The sequence below is a fragment of the Dermatophagoides pteronyssinus genome, unplaced genomic scaffold, assembly GCF_027571235.1.
Source record: "Dermatophagoides pteronyssinus isolate colony J.1.1.1.1 unplaced genomic scaffold, Derpt_VIB-CSIC_2022.12 sq0022, whole genome shotgun sequence".
Taxonomy (NCBI): Eukaryota; Metazoa; Arthropoda; class Arachnida; order Sarcoptiformes; family Pyroglyphidae; genus Dermatophagoides; species Dermatophagoides pteronyssinus.
Window position 1 is genome coordinate 295,857 of NW_027461546.1, and position 16,677 is coordinate 312,533.

Consider the following 16,677-nt stretch of genomic DNA (forward strand, 5'->3'; position numbering starts at 1 on the left):
TATAATAAAAAGTTCAAATGATAAAATTAATGATAAATGAATAAAAATGAAAAAAATGGCAAACAAAATGGTCTGTAAATGATTATTATTATTGAATAACATGATGATGAGATTTCTTTTTTTTGGCAGAATAAAAAAAAATTAAAATTTATTTTTAAAATTAAAAAAAAAATTATAAAAAACCACAAGAATTGATTGTTTGTAATTTTGAGAGAAAAAAATTTTGCTGCTATTTATATATAAGGATTTTACAAGCAGATTGTCTAATCTAACGTTAAAAAACTGACCTAAAGTTGTGTTGTTGTTGTTGATTAGCTTCTTCTACTTTATGACACTATTATCGATAATCATCGCCATATAATCTAATCGCTGATTTTCCTTTATGTCATTCGATTGGAACGTTTTCGTTTTTTCGTTTTTGGTATTGTCGTTGTTGTCGGTTCTACATCACGAACAATTTTTTTGGATTTTTTCTTCATTTTCTTTTTTGCACTGAGCTTTTGTTGTTGTTGTTGTTTTTCATTTTTTGATTCCATTTTCTTTTCATTGGCTAATGGTTCTGGCTCTTCTTTTTCCAATTGATCGATTTCATTAGCGCGTTTTTCTTTCATCATCATTAATGGTTCGGATTCTTTTTCCAATGAATCTTTTGTCATTGTATCACCATCATCACCCATATTGGTTTCATTTGATAATGGAAAATGTTGTATTGAACCTTGATATTTCCAAAATGTTGGTGAATACCATTTTGATTTATAAATATAATCAGTTGTATTTGTTCCGTTTTGTGAACGAATACGCCAAAAATATGATGCTGGTTTCCATGTATTGTAATATGATCGATATGGTAAGGATGTATAAACCAACGGGCTATATACAGGAATTGATTTTATCCGATACAAATAGCTTAATGATGGTTGTGTTATAATCGTTGTTGTTGGTGGACAATATGTGGGATATATTCGAGGACCAGTAGAATAATAATAAGGACTAATCGGCCGTTGATATGATAATGATGGAATAAATGTTGCAAGAATAGATAAAACAAATGAATAAACAATAATGATGATGATAAATGACAATAAATTATTTGGCAACATCATTTTTCTCTCCGAATCTTTAAAAAAAACTTCGTGTTTGTTAGCAATGGTAACAATAAAATGATTTTGTTTCGTTAAATATTATTTTTTTCGAAATCATTATTCTAATGAAAATTGGATTATCATTGAGAAAACATACATCTTGATTTCTTTTCTCTCTATGTATATTTCATTCGAACAGGTTTTTTTTCTTGTTTCAAGAAACACAATCGACTGTCCTTCAAACAAATCTTTTTTTTGTTTGTTTGTTGTTGGATGTTTCAGAAATGACCAATGGTCGAATATTAATGAATGACAGCAGCGGCCCCTTGACAACAAAAATTCATTTAGCGTTTTGTTTTTTTTTTTTGCTTCTCATAATTATCATAATTGAAATAGCTCGTTAGAAATTCCAAAAAGCAAAAAACAAATTTGTAAAAATAGAGAAAAATTTATCTTAAATTCAGAAATGAAATCAATACACAATTCGACCGTCAATTATTCCATACAACAACGTAAAAGGTAGATGGATCAACGATGAATAATTTACATGGATATAGTTAAGAATTCTATTCTTTTTTGATAACCATTTTGGTTCCCATCAAGCTATTAGAATCATTAGACATTTGTTTCGAAAGATAAAATGAATGTAATGCAGGTAATGGATGTAGCATTGGTTGATAAATTTTCGGACCTAATTTTTGTGCAAGATAATCATTAATACGATCGGTTAGTAATGGTCCAGCATATTTTTGACTAAAACCAATACGATTTAACATTGTTAATGTTGAATTTTGTTTACGAAATTTTTCATTACGTAATTTTTTTTCATTTTCAATTTTATTGTTGGATGTTGTTGTCGTCGTCGTCGTCAATAGGGTATCATTATTATCATTATCATGGCCATTATTATCAACAATCAATGGACACCAAACAATATTCAATGCATCAACAATACAAGGTTCTTTTGGTTTTTTCTCCAAAACTTCACCATCATTATCTTTTTGTTGTTTCAATAATTTTTCAACATTTTCATCACCATTTTTATTGTTTAAAATATCGGATATTGTATCGATATCATCATCGCTAATTGCTTCAAGATCATTATCGTCTTTATAAATGAAAATAATAATTAAAAATCTTATAATTTGTAGAGAAAATTTTTCTTTCTTGACTTACTTTTGATCAATGATTTATCGTTGGAATCAATTTTTGTTTCCAATTGTTGTTGTTGTTTTGGTTGCGGATCGTTTTTAATAAGTAGATCATCTTCACTTTCACTCCAATCACTATAATTTGATGCAATTTCAGCATCTTGTTTTTCATCATCACCATCATCATCATTGGCGTTATTTCGACTAATTTGATCATTACATTCACCTTCTTCAAATTTATCATTATCATCATCATTGATTGGTGATTTTTTTGGATCGGAATGAATTTTCAATGTTTTTTGTAAACCAATTTTGTCATCATCATCATCATCATCATCGACAATTTCACCTTCATCAAGACTTTGATTATCGTCATTATCATCTTTTTTATTTTCGTCTGGTTTCGATAGATCATCATCTTGGTTCGTAGAATATATCCATCGATCCTGTTTAGCACGTTTATTCATCGTTGTTTGTTCAACATTTTCGCTCATTTCATTCGCTTTTCGTTTTATTGATTGATCGGATAAATCATCCGATGATATTCTATCAATTTTCATTTGATCACCATCATTATCATTTTCTTTCACCGATTGATCGTCGTTTTCCATTGCTGTTTATCTCAAATTTTCAAAATTAAATTGCTCAAAATGATGATGATGAAGATGATTATAACAACATCAAAAAGACCATTCTTTTTTTTGCACACGCCGTTAAAAAACATTGCGTAACGTCATTTAAGGACGGTAAAAAAATTTTGAAATTTTTTTTTTTTTAAATTTTAACCCTGATTGATCAAAAACAAAAAAAAACTGGCTGCCTATTCCATTTAAAACCAAAGAGATTTTTTTTGTGAATCCAATTCAACAAACAAAAACGAAACAAACAAAAACGAAAAAAATGGTTTGGTTTAAAGTCAACATTCTACAACCATCGTCGTCGTCGTCGATGATTTCATCCAATTCAAAACTGTATTTATTTCGTGATCATTTTGAATTATTAACAAACGATGACCATCAATCATCAATTGTTTATGGTCAATGTAAATGGATGGAAATTGCCGGTATTCAAGTGGATACCGATCGTACAATAATTACTGTCAATAATCAATCCGGTACTGATGATCATCATCAATATCGATTTCAATTTTCGGCTGAATTTGAAATGAGACAATTTTTAGATTTTGTTTGCCTAATTCATCAACAAATGATTTGTCATTATCATTCAAATAAACCGAATATATTAAGATATGCAATCGCGTGTGCCAAATAATTAAAAAAAATTGAAATATTTTATTTAAAATTAGATTTTTTTAAAATTTACAGTATAATTATCATTTTTAAAATGATTCATTTTTTCAATTGTAATTGAATTACGATCACCAAATACAGTAATAAAAACATTCAATATTGCAATCAATGTTACTATACAAATTGTTATATGATTTATAATTTCTACTTTATCTTTATCATCAACCGATATTTTTTGATTTGTTTCAAATGGTACCGATATTGATGTTGTTGCTGATTGTTGTTGTTGTGGTTGTTGTTCATTCGAATTCAATGTTTCCATTTTATTATCATTATTTTTGTTGTTGTTGTTGTTATTGTTGGCTTTAAATGATCTTTGATATGTTGTTTTTGGTTTATTATTTTTAAATCCAACAATAAACATAAGAAATACTACTATCAACTGGAAATGGAAAGAAAATCAAGGTTTCAACAAAAAGGGTTAAAATAATTTTTTAAAAAAAATTTACCTGTAAAATTAATGATGCACAAAGCATAATAATTAATAATACATAATATTTAACATGTTCGGAACCGGTATCTAATAAAAATTTTAAATGTTCAACATCAGCAACAAACAAAGCAAAATCTAAAAAACCACCAGCAATTGTTAAATGTTGTGCATTACGAATACCAATACTATTTGATTCGATTGTAATCATATCATGATTACCATTATGACCATCATGTTGATCCAAAACACCATTAAACATTGATGATAAACTTAATGCACGACTTCTTGCCATTTTTCTATCTGATTCTTGAAGTAAAAGAAAAACGAAAAAACCAATCGATCGCTGCCCAAAAAACAAAATGATCGATTTGTTTTCTCCTCAATAATAATAATACGATGTAAATCTTAGGATTTTTATCAGAATTTAAAATTTCTGTCATCACCATAGAAACTTTTAACTGAAACTAAATTTATCAATAATATTTATTGATTTGATTTGATTATTGTGATTTATCAATTTCAATATTGCATCATTGTTTTCAATTAATCAATCAATCAATCAATTGATTTTATCCATTTCATTGTTGTTCTAATTATTATTAATGATGTCGTTTAACTTACTTACTTATTGTTTTTTTCCATTATTATCAGATGATATGGTTAAAGAGAATGGCTATTTATGGCAATCAAATGATAATGATTAAGCAATCATTTTCATAATTAGTCACTGATAATGAAAATGGTACGCACAATTAGATTTCGGCTTTACTTTTTTCCTAAAGATATCCATGATAATATCGGTGAAAAAAAATTGGTCATTTCCTTTTGGAAAATTTGAAAACTTGAAATAAATAAATAGGAAATATTGATTGTTTCCTTGCAATCAGAGAAAAAAATGAATGAATTTTTTTTCAAATATTTGAAAGGAAAACATCGTTATCTAATTAGTCAAAAACGTATTACGTTTACGTTCATACAGGTGTTTTGTGTTTGATTGATATGGCCATGGACAAAAATGAAATCCTACAAAGTGAAATGAAAATTGTAAAGTTTTGTTTTTTCAATTGGAGAAAAAAATATTTATTCATTCAGTCATATTTAGATTGGTTTTGAGTTTGGTTTTCGTCGAGGTGATTTATTATCAGCAATGTTTGTCAACAATCATCATCGTGTGATAATATTATCGTTTGCTGTGGTTATATTTTTGATTCTATCGTATCAATCAGTCAATGGAAGACGTAATGGTGCACCAATTGAATCCTGCACAAGCTTAAAACCAAATCATGGACAAAATATTCAATCACAACCAAAATCAACAAATCCATTTTTATTCAATATAACACTGTACCCGTATATGAATGATGAAGAATTTGTTCATATTGAAATTTATACACCCGATGATAATTATCGTACAGTATTTCGTGGTTTTATTGTTCAAGCACGTATGGCTAATGATCAGACAGTGATTGCCGATGGTCAATTTGTACCGATGGATTCCAATCAAACACGTTCATTTTCATGTAATAATATGGAAGGAAATGTAAGTAATGTTTTTTTTTGCTTGTGGTTTATTGATTGATTGATTGAATTGATTTTTCTCAAATTAACCTGTTGAAAGAATACCTGGACACATTCAAATAACAGCCCGAAACAACGTGTATCAGCATTTTGGTTTCCAACCGAATCAACAATGAATAATGAAATTATATTTCTTGCAACCGTTGCTATTGATGCTAAACATTATTGGTTGGAAATGGAATCGGTAAAAATTCCATTAGGTGTTACTATCAATGGTGGTGGCGGTGGTGAAGAAGAACAAGGTGAAGGTGGAGAAGGAGAAGTTGAAGGTGGTGGTGGTGAAAATCCATCAAACGAACAAGAAGAATCGGATGAAGAAAATTCAGCTGAACAACAACAACAAGAACCATCAAACAATGTTGAAAGTATTGTTTCATCATCAACATTTACAATTAATTACAATTCATCAACAACATCCAATTTAATTTTAATTATTTTATTATTATTTTATTGTGAATTTATTTTCTAAAATTATTATTACAATAATTTTAATATATGTAGAGTCTATAATGGAATCTTTTCCAAAATTAGCTAGATAAAGAAAGATAAAGAAACAAAAATTTGATATTATTATTTTTTTCAAATAAATATAATATGATTTGATGTAATTATACATACTTCTTTTAATTTACCCAAATAATCTTCACCACGTATTTTGGATGGAATTCTAATATTTTCTCTTTTCAATGTTAATTCTAATTCCATTTCATTGAATATTGAAATTGGATCAATACGATTACGATAGATTAAATTTCCAAGATATTCTTTATAATGTAATCTAATGGATCGATGAAATTAATCATCAGAATTGTAATGTGAATAAATTTCAAATCAAACTTACTTGCAAAGACCGGCTACATCAACAAAACGATTACATGGTTTATCTTTCATTGCAAAATTCACCTCCTTTTGTTCCATTACTTGACATCTTGATAATGTTGTTATCGACGTAGTCGTCGCCGTTGTCGTTTTTTTATTCTGATCATTAACATCATCATCGGTTTTATATTCGATATGATTTTCCTATTGATAAAATTACATTCAAATCAAATTAATTGGAAATGATTGATTTCATACATACATCCAATAATTTCCTTAGATCGCTAATATCTTTATCACGAAGATAGAATAGACAATTTCTTGGATGATGTGCATGAAGACCAAGTCGTTCACATACTTTAGCACGAAAACATCTCTTAATAATGAATATTCAATCAATTTTTTATTTTTGTTTCAAATAACACAATCATCATCACTTACACTACCCAATTTAAATGGACGATAACAACCACCACAAAAATCAAATGAACATTGTGTACAACGAAAATGCATACAACCACCTTTCGCTAATTGATAACGAAAATGACAATTTGGACATTCTAAACAAAAATTTCAATGTAAAATTAATCATAATAAACAAAAAAGAGACAAACCGATTCCAAATTCTTCCAAATGTTTATTCAATAATTGTTCAGCATAATCAAGACTATGATCTTTTTCCCATAGAGCAAATTGTTCACAAGATTGATTTAAATGTTGTTGTTTCCATTGTTTTTTACATGATCGACAAAATGTATGACGACAATCCGGACAAATTACTGTCAATGCTTTTGGATTTGGTACAATAAAACCGGATGAACACTTGATTGAGAAAAAGGAAAAACATTAAAGTTCAAGTTTCTTTAAATTCTTTCTTTGATCTATCCAATTTACCTTTATACACCAAAGAAAATTTGGATCTCTCATTAATGCACGATCACGCATTTTTCTTTGAAATAATTCATAAACATCCCTATCGATTATATGACGAATGAATGGATCAAATATAGCTAAATATTCAAAAACTTTTTCATCCTGTTCAGCACCAATATCCGGTTCATTACAAAATGGACATTGTATAACTAAACGTTGTTGTTCACGTATCTGTATTTGTAGATAATTTTTCATACAATTATGACATGCATAATGTTGACATGTAATCATAACAATAATATCATCAATCGATACTATTCTTGTACATAATTCACATTCTAATTCGGTTCTTGCCCATTGAAATTCATATGAATATTGTTGTTGTTGTTCAACTGGCGATGATAATGGTGAATTGGATTTCTCGACAATCGATAATGATGAGGATTCTGGTTCCGCTGATTCAAGCTGGACATGATAAACAATGAAAATCAAAATCAATGAAAAAAATAATAATCAAAATTTTTATTTTGGGAAAAAAATTCTTTCAAAAATCAATATTTTTTTCAAATAAAATTCAATGATTCTAATGATTTTTGTCGCAAGGTTTTAATAAGAAATTTTTTTGCCATTTCTTTTCGTTCATTTATCATTTGGATTTGTTGTTGCTGCTGTAGGGTTAATCTTAATTTAATACGTTTTGATTTAATGATTGATTGTTTTGTCAATTTTTCATCATCATCCTTATCATAATTTATTAATCCAGTTTGTGTTAAATTTTTCAATGATGCACGTTGTAATTTATCAAAACCACGACGTTTACTATAAACAGGTTGTTGTAATTGTAAACAATTATCTTCCATTGATGATGATAATTCCATTAAGCTTATTGATTTCATCATTGATAATCTATTTTTGTTTTGTTTTTTCGATACATCCTATCCGAACAGCAACAACAACAATCAAACAAAAAAAATTAACAAAAATACAATTACCTTGTTTACTGGTGAAGATTTTATCAATTTCGGTGTTTCAGCTGGCTGAATTAAAATCGGATTTCCTGTTGTCTGTGGTTGACGGACATCAGTGTTGATGCTGGAAATTGTCTGTAAATTCAATGGATTTCGATAAATTTTTTCCATAATTTTTTTCGTCGATAATAAACATATAGGATTTCCTATCGAAAATTTTCCGGCAACATTTTTCACCGGTTGTGTTGTTGCCATAAATTTATAAATCTGATCAATAACGATTTGTGCTTTTATTTGTTTGTTTTGTTGTTGTTGTTGTTTTGATGATAAAAATAACGGTGATGATGATTCAATCTCAGCAACAGCATCGGTAAAATTGTCATCCGATTCAGCTGAAATCGAGATGGGTGATAATTCTTCTTCAGCATCAACAACAGTTTGTTGAATAGGTGTAATATTCTCATCATTTGATGATGAAATTGCTGCTGTTGCTGCTGCTGTATGCTTTGCAACTAATTCATTTAATTTTGTTTCGATTCGTTGTTTTCTATTTTTCGATTGTTGTTGTTGTCGATTGATATCTTGTTCCGTAAATATTGGTGTATGATCTGACGAATCAATCATCAATTCTGAAGATGATAATGATGGTCGATTCTGAAAAACACGTGCAACTTCACGATCCAATTCTTCTTCAGTGGTTGTACCATCGGATAAATAACCACTACCACCGCCACCATTATCAATTCTTTTTTGAATATCGATTAATTTTTGCATTTTTTGTCGTTCTTTTTCACGAATCCTGGATTGTTCACGTTCCTGATCGTTGATCATTTTTTCTTTTTGCCAATTCATTATTAATGTTTCTAATTGATTAAAATCTGGTAGATTTTTTGAATCACGAATATTTTCCAGATAAAATTCCAATAATTTATCTTTATCCATCAGACCATCAGGCGATTGAAGAAATTCTTCCATCGGTAATTTTGAATGTTTTGAAAGATTAAATTCTTTTGCATTGTTTGATTCTTGAAATTCCAAATTATCATTTGCATTTATCAAATGGTTAGCATCATTATTTGCACGACCAGATCCTACACCGGTTACTTTCATAGCAAAAAATTCACTTTTTGTTGGTAAATTTTTATTAACATTTGAATCAAACAATTTATTCTCCTGATAACGTTGAACACATTTTTCAATTGATTGTAATAGATTTCCTTTGCATAAACGTAATGCAATTTTAGCATCTTTTTCGGTTATCATTGAAAAATTTTCAATCTTTGAATTTCCATTTGTTGATTCAAATTCTACAATCTGATTATTCGATATTGTTCGTACAATTTCACAAAGATTTTTCCAATTTTTTTCCAACCATTCTAACGGGGAAACAGGATCAAATTGTATGGCTACTTCAAGATCATCTGATGAGTAGCCTTTTTTCTCTGCATCACGAATAATTTGTATCATTTGTTTACCTGAATTTATCAATGATTTTTGTTGTTGCTGTTGATTTGGTACAAAATTCGGATAGAATAATGATGAATTACTACTATTGCTGATAATCGATTGAATATCATCTTGAAAATTTAAATTTTGTTGATAATAAGGTGAATCCATCATCATCGATTGATTCAAACCAAATATATTATTGGCCATTGAATTATTACTACTACTTAATGATGATGATGGTCTATGTGAATGATAATTGATTTGATTCAATGGTAATGGTGTTGAACAATTTGACCATGAATAATTTGATTTTATTGGATAAAATTGTTGCTGATTCATTGATTGAATTGTAGGATTTGTTGGTGAAATTATTGAATCTTTATTGATTGATGAATGATCATTGGATGTTACCACCACTGAAGATGATTGTGGTGATAATTTTAATTTTTCAAATTGCTGGGAAATTTTCTCCTCTATTATTTTGGCAACAATTTTTTCATCATCATGATCTAATCCTTTATTGCCATTATCAGTTGATTTTTGATCAATTTTTTTGCTGATTGAATCATCATCAATTGGTTTTTCAATGATACCAGATGATGAATCAATTTGATGACTTGATTCAAATTTTTTATTTGTTTCCATTAAATTTAATTCATTTTCTTTTTGTTGTTGTAATTTTTTTTCAATTTCAATTTGTTCTTGAACGAAATTTTCATCAAAAATAATTTCCTGTTCGTTTTGTATCGGCTGTTCATCAGTTTTAATGGATAAATTTTCATTTTTCGGAATTGGATTTGAATTTGTAGATTTAATTTGTTCAACAGGCGATAATCGTGTTTTACAACAAATATCACAAACATTGCGATCAGAATTGTTAATAAATGTACAGAAATGACATGACCATCCACCAATCATTGATTGTACATGTTCGGAATCAACTTTGTTTTTCGACAAATTCTTAACGAAAACAACGGAATCAATAATTTTATTTCGTGATTGCATTGAACTTGAACTTGAATCGGAAACCGTATCCGAATATGAACGATTTGGATCTATTGATAAACTTTTCGATGATTTTATCGATACAGTTGCTGGTGATGGTGAATGTGTCATCATTATTGATTTTTCTCTACGAATCGGACGATTATCTGGAACTAATATTTCATCATTAACAAAATGTTTACGATTAACACTACCATTATACATAGTAGTTGTGGATTGTGATCGTTTCATTCGTGCACGTCGTAAACGATTTTTAGCATCACGACTTAATGATGATAATCGATAATCATTCACCATCATCATTGGCATTTGATCATCTTCATCATCGGTTTCAAAATCATCATCATCATCATCATTACCACCATAATAATGTTCATGTGAATTTCTTCTTCGTAATTCTTCCAATGAATTTGTTGTTGACCATTGATCTGAACAACCAAAACAACTGCATTGATCATTGAATATTTGTTGTTGTGGTTGTTGATGTGGACAACGATGATGATGATAATGAGAACAGCGATTACATTGTATGCCTGATGTCGAGCAACACTGGTTTGGTTGATGATGATTGTGATGATGATGAGGATTAATCATTGCACAATCAGTAGTCATCATCGGATACATTGATTGTGTTGAACCATGATGTTGTGGTGGATGTGAATGATAATATCCAGATGAAAATGGAATATCCAAATCAATTTCTTGTTGTTCTTCAACATGATTGAATCGATTTAAATCTTGTTGAGAAAAATTTTTCCTTGGTAAACTTGATAATTTTACCTGTTGTTGTTGTTTTTGTTGTTGATCACAATTTGATCTAGGTAAATCGATTGTACTTGTTGCAAATTGCCGTGTTTTTAACATTCGTATATTTGTCGCTGCTGGTTGTTGTTGTTGTTGTTGCTGCAATGAATATTTACGTGTTTGATTTGATAACGGATTTGATTGTGTATTGGTTATTTTGCCATTTGGTTGCTGATAATTTGATTGTTTAATTATCGATTGATTAATAGAAACGGGATGAAATTGTTGTTGTGTTTGCTGTTTCGATGTTTCAGGTGAATTTACCCATTTTCTTAACGTATCTTTTATACCAGAAATAAAATAATTTTTCTTTTTTAATCTTGGTGGTGGTATGGGCATTTTTGATGGATGACCATTATTGTCATTATTATTTGAGAAATCTTCCCATAAACTATCTGGATTTCTTGGCAATGTTCTTGTTATACGCCATGGATATAATGAATTTGTTTCCTGTTTTTTTACTGTTGTTGTTCGACCAATATTATTACTTGATGATTCTGGCGTTCTTTGACATTGTTGAGATGTTTCCTTGAATTGTATCTGAAAAAAGGAAAGAAAATTTACGGAAATTGAAAAAAATCAACCATTTCAACACCCAGTCACATACATATTCTAATGCAACAGCTTGCCTAAGATGTTGTCGTCGTTTTGGATGTCGATGATACATATCATCACAACCAATACAAAATGCCATTGAATTACATTTCATACATCGAACTGATGCACCCATACAACCACATAGACTACAATTGACCATTGGATATTGTATTGAATTTGTATTAATAATTTTTGTTGACATTTTTGCTGTTGTTGTTGATATGATAAATCTTTACGGAAATCTTTTAGATTTCAAACATTGAGATCACAATTCATTAATGATAATTTAATTGAAAAAAATAACCTAAAATAATAACAATCTTTCTTTAGTTAGAAAACTAATTTAGAAGAATCTCTTTTGAAAGGATTCTTATTCTATTTAAAATCAACTTCCTAAAGTTTGACAAAATTGAAAAAAAATGTTTGCATTTTGTTTTTTATTGCTTCCCCTTTTTCCATCTTCATCATCATCATCTTAGATCTAATGTTGTGTGTTTTTTATAACAACAAAAAAAAAGAATGGAAAGAAATTCTAGTTCAAATTGTCACTAATAATAGATTAGAGACAAACGAAAAAATGATGATGTTGATGATAATAAATTCTTTCCATAATATGGCATTCATATTCTCAATGATAATGACGATAGTGACAACATTTTTATGATGATTTTTATGACGCCCGAATAAATCAAAAAAAATGTTAAATTTTCATACGTGGAACGTATATATTGCTGGAACAAATGATTTTTTCATTGCAAAATTTCAAAATTGTCAATTCCCTAAAGCCCATTTTTTTGCTGGTGATGATAATGATATCTGGCAATATGACAAAAAAATCTGGATTATGATGATGATAATCAACGTCATTAGGAAAACGAAACAAAATAACATCATCACTATTTTATTTATAGAATCAGACACAATCATCATCAAGTGCAAATGAAAACATTATGCATATCTTTAAATGAATGAAACAAAACAAAGCAAAAAATTCTGACGCAAAAAATAAAGTTTAATTTTTAATTTTCAATTTTTTTCTCCATATTAAAATATATTAAATTTATCGATTCTGGCAGTTCTTAACAACAATACACGCTACTAATAAAGAAATTAATTTTGGTTATTATTATTTTTTGGTTGAATTAAGTGTGAAGGAAAAAAAGAATGACAATAAAATTGAATTTGCAGTGTTTGTTTTGTTTTGTTGATTCTAGAAATCTCAACCAGTATTTTTCGTTTGAATTTTAAAATTCTGGAGAAATTTCTTTTCCAATCAATCATTGATCGATTGATCGAATTACATTGATTTTTCAATTTTAATCAATTCCAAAATACCATCTTGCATTTCTTTGACCGCTTGGTATTCAGTCAAACCCATACGACGTTTATTACTGATATCATAAACACCACCAACACTTTCGGTATGTTCACCAGCTGTACCACGTACTTGTAGATTATATTTACCGGCAATTTCTTCCAATTTTTTACGATCAGCAGCCAATTTTGGTAATTTAATATGTACCGATGCACGAATAGTGGTACCTAAATTTGTTGGACAAAATGTCAAAAAACCCAAACGATCATCTCGTGAGAATGGCAATTTCTTTTCAATATGATTAACACCCTATCAGAAAAATGATCAACAAATTAACAATGAGTTAAAACTTTGAAATTTTCACAATAATTTTTCATTAAAATTACATTAATCAATCGGCTGAACACTTGTTTCAAATCACCACCTTTTTGCATTGAAATAATACGCAAATGATCTATTGAAACGAGAAAAAAAAGAGTTTGAAAAAATCAATCAATAATCGATGAATCACATCACATCACACACACACATACCTTCTTCATTGCACCAGATCAAAAATGTTTTATTATCATTATGGAAGATACCACGACCAACAGGCCAATAACGACATGCATTTGCAGCCTGTAAAAATCGATCACCTTCTTTGAACAAAAAATGATCATCGATCAATTGTTGTTGGGTTGCTTTATCCATGCCCAACAATGGATAATAGGTTCCTTTCAATTCACCTTCAAAACTATTCAATTGACCTTTAACTTTATCTTCCATTTCTTTGTATTGCTATGAAAAATCAAAAATTAAATGTCAAAAATCAATCAAAGATCAATAATAATTTTAAAAAAAATCAAAACTAACAGCTTCAGTCAAGCAAGGATTAAATGGATAACCTTGCAATGAACGGCCACAACGAACACGTGTTGAAATGACAAATTGATTATCCGGATCAACATTACATAATGTATTGACATCACCAAAATCAGTTGGTGGATGTTTATCGGTTGGTTTAAAACCTTTATGATAATCATCAATAACCGGATCGAATAATTCTTTGAATAAAGTATAGGATTCAGCATCCGGTGCATAAAGGCCAACACCACTGTCTAAATTTTCGAAACCTAAATTTTTTCAGAAAAATGAAAAATTGAAAAAATACAATGAAAAAATGAAAGTTATTTTTAGCTTTTTTTGAATGATCGCAATGAAAAGAATCGATTGATCGATCATAATTGATCAATCGATTTTCATTCATTCATTTAGTCATTTGATTAATATTTTAGTTTTTCAAAAATTAGAAAAAAAACTTCATTCAATTTGCGTGTTTGACAATCATTATAAGTTTTTTTCTGTTTGTTTTAAATGAAATTTTAAAAAATTGTCAGTATATTGATTAATTGACCGTGAAGTTTTTTTGGTTTTAGTTTCAATTTGATTTTGAAACCCGGCTGTGTAATGATAATTAGTCTATGATAAAGGTCACCTTGATGATTTGAAAAATTGAATATCTTGGATTGTCATTTGGATTTTTAATTTTCAATTAATTTTTTTAGAGGGGAAGGCAAGGGTTAAAAACTAAATCCAAATTTAAATTGATTTTTTTTACCTGATTGTACAACATCGAGCAATGTTGCTCCCATTTGAGTTTTACGATTTTTGCATGCATCCAATACTTGTCGTGTCAGATATTTTTTCAATAATGAATGACAATCGGCTGAAGCTTGTAGCTTTTGATAGCCAGCTTCTAATTTATCGAGAACAGCTTGATCAACCATTTTTATTTTTATTTTTTGAAATTTCAGAAAATTTTCGACAACAAAAAAAATTTGACAAAATCAAAAACACTGAGAAAAAAAGCCGGTGAATATCTTATCGTCAAGATAATGAAATAACCAACATCAAACGTCTTGATCTTGGGTTTTTATATAATTTTTTTTTCTTTCTTTACTTATTTTTCATAGTGTCTAACGCATGTTCAATGACGTTTTTGTTTTTTGTTTTTGTAGACCAAATAGGCCAATATTGAATAACAAAAATCTGAATCAAATGTTAAGTTAAGGTCGTTCGGTTCGGTTCGTTTGTATACAAAAAAAAGAATATTCAATATTCTTGTGCCTCTGCCCATTCAATGTGTCTGTATATGTTTCATAATGATAAACGTGAATTGAATAAGACCACCTCAAAAGAATCTGCCTGCTTTGGATTGCCAATAATCAAAACTAACTCTATTCTCTATATACAAAAAGAATATTCTATATTCAGAATTTTGTTTTTTTGCTGACTGGTTAGCAACTGGCTGATTATACCGAATGGGGAAAAAACCAATTGTAAAATTCCGTGATGAAATGGATCTTTGATTTTTTTTGACTTTTGACTACTGAATTCCTGGATTTGATTTTGATTTGGTTGTTTTGTAATAGAAACACTAAATTCTGTCAATAATCATTCACTTTAGACGTCGTTTTTTTCTTTTTTAGTAAATTTAAATTTAAATTTTATGTAAATCCCCTAAAAAAATGTACATTTTTTTAAAGCAGAAATTGCGAAGAGAAAAAACAAATCTTTTCTTAAAAGACAAGTGTAGGTGTATGTTATAATTAGATTTTGTTTTTCACTTTCTTTCTTTCTTTCACACATGTGTAAGAGAGGTTCTTTTAGGAGGATTTTCTCGAAATTTGTTTTCAAAGAAAATTGTTTTTTTTGTTCATGTTTTGAATGAAGAGAATTTGTTGTTTTTTGGCCAAAATTTTTAATTGTTGTCGCGCGGGTCAAAACAATAAGAATTGTCAATTTTTTTTTGAAGAACGAATGATGATGATGATGACAAGACAAAACAAGGGCACATTGAAAGAATATCAAATTACAAAAATGAAATTTTTCTTTGATTCTTATGTGTTTAGCTTATCTTAGCTTTTTTCTTATTAATTTCAATAGCTTATATAATCAATATTGAATAACATTGATTTATTGGATTTCCGAAAAACAAAAAAAATTTCCTAATTCAATTTCAAATCCCACTGGATAATAACGCCATCTATATTTTGGAAAAGAAAATTATTTTTTTCAAAATTGACAATATGACATTCAAAAAGAAAATAAATTCCAATTCCTAATCTGATTTTGTTAAACTAAATTTAATATATTTATTCGTTGATGATGCTAACCAGCCAAAAAACAAAAAACCTGTTCAAGGATGATATTTTTACCTGTACATTACTTCACCTATTTTAAAGTTTCGATGAACCAGATTACAAAGCAGAAAACAAAATTGATTTTTATTTAAAAAAAAAGGGAAAAAA

General features: G+C 28.6%; 6 protein-coding genes across 7 annotated transcripts; 1 reads left to right on the plus strand and 5 right to left on the minus strand.

Annotated features, from left to right (window-relative positions):
- Nucleotides 1-296: 296 nt before the first annotated feature.
- On the minus strand, nt 297-1,239 carry LOC142645782 (uncharacterized). The gene has a single exon (XM_075823030.1). The coding sequence runs from the start codon at nt 1,101-1,103 to the stop codon at nt 381-383; it is 723 nt and encodes a 240-aa protein (XP_075679145.1). The 5' UTR covers nt 1,104-1,239; the 3' UTR covers nt 297-380.
- Nucleotides 1,240-1,390: 151 nt separating this feature from the next.
- LOC113799790 (uncharacterized) lies at nt 1,391-2,960 on the minus strand. The gene is made up of 2 exons (XM_075823029.1): nt 2,259-2,960; nt 1,391-2,190 (listed from the first exon to the last, which is right to left on the minus strand). The coding sequence occupies exons 1-2, from the start codon at nt 2,842-2,844 to the stop codon at nt 1,649-1,651; spliced, it is 1,128 nt and encodes a 375-aa protein (XP_075679144.1). The 5' UTR covers nt 2,845-2,960; the 3' UTR covers nt 1,391-1,648.
- Nucleotides 2,961-3,502: 542 nt separating this feature from the next.
- LOC113799783 (uncharacterized) lies at nt 3,503-4,357 on the minus strand. Its single transcript, XM_027350478.2, has 2 exons — nt 3,993-4,357; nt 3,503-3,925 (listed from the first exon to the last, which is right to left on the minus strand). Exons 1-2 carry the CDS (start codon nt 4,266-4,268, stop codon nt 3,536-3,538), a joined length of 666 nt encoding a protein of 221 aa, XP_027206279.1. The 5' UTR covers nt 4,269-4,357; the 3' UTR covers nt 3,503-3,535.
- A 499-nt stretch (nt 4,358-4,856) lies between these two features.
- LOC113799795 (putative defense protein) lies at nt 4,857-6,103 on the plus strand. Its single transcript, XM_027350490.2, has 3 exons — nt 4,857-5,020; nt 5,079-5,516; nt 5,595-6,103. Exons 1-3 carry the CDS (start codon nt 4,976-4,978, stop codon nt 6,021-6,023), a joined length of 912 nt encoding a protein of 303 aa, XP_027206291.2. The 5' UTR covers nt 4,857-4,975; the 3' UTR covers nt 6,024-6,103.
- Nucleotides 5,974-12,411, minus strand: LUBEL (Linear Ubiquitin E3 ligase). 2 transcript variants are annotated; one of them, XM_027350488.2, is made up of 9 exons: nt 12,080-12,403; nt 8,239-12,012; nt 7,268-7,711; nt 6,988-7,195; nt 6,815-6,933; nt 6,636-6,749; nt 6,396-6,577; nt 6,173-6,332; nt 5,974-6,085 (listed from the first exon to the last, which is right to left on the minus strand). In XM_027350488.2, the coding sequence occupies exons 1-9, from the start codon at nt 12,269-12,271 to the stop codon at nt 6,059-6,061; spliced, it is 5,220 nt and encodes a 1,739-aa protein (XP_027206289.2). In that variant the 5' UTR covers nt 12,272-12,403; the 3' UTR covers nt 5,974-6,058. The 2 variants fall into 2 exon arrangements, with proteins under 2 accessions (XP_027206289.2, XP_075679130.1); XM_075823015.1 differs by lacking the exons at nt 5,974-6,085; nt 6,173-6,332; nt 6,396-6,577; ... (2 more) ...; nt 6,988-7,195; nt 7,268-7,711 and adding an exon at nt 7,750-8,181 and having other exon boundaries at nt 12,080-12,411.
- A 649-nt stretch (nt 12,412-13,060) lies between these two features.
- On the minus strand, nt 13,061-15,281 carry Argk1 (Arginine kinase 1). Its single transcript, XM_027350489.2, has 5 exons — nt 14,985-15,281; nt 14,240-14,499; nt 13,918-14,164; nt 13,771-13,838; nt 13,061-13,693 (listed from the first exon to the last, which is right to left on the minus strand). Exons 1-5 carry the CDS (start codon nt 15,151-15,153, stop codon nt 13,367-13,369), a joined length of 1,071 nt encoding a protein of 356 aa, XP_027206290.1. The 5' UTR covers nt 15,154-15,281; the 3' UTR covers nt 13,061-13,366.
- Nucleotides 15,282-16,677: the final 1,396 nt, after the last annotated feature.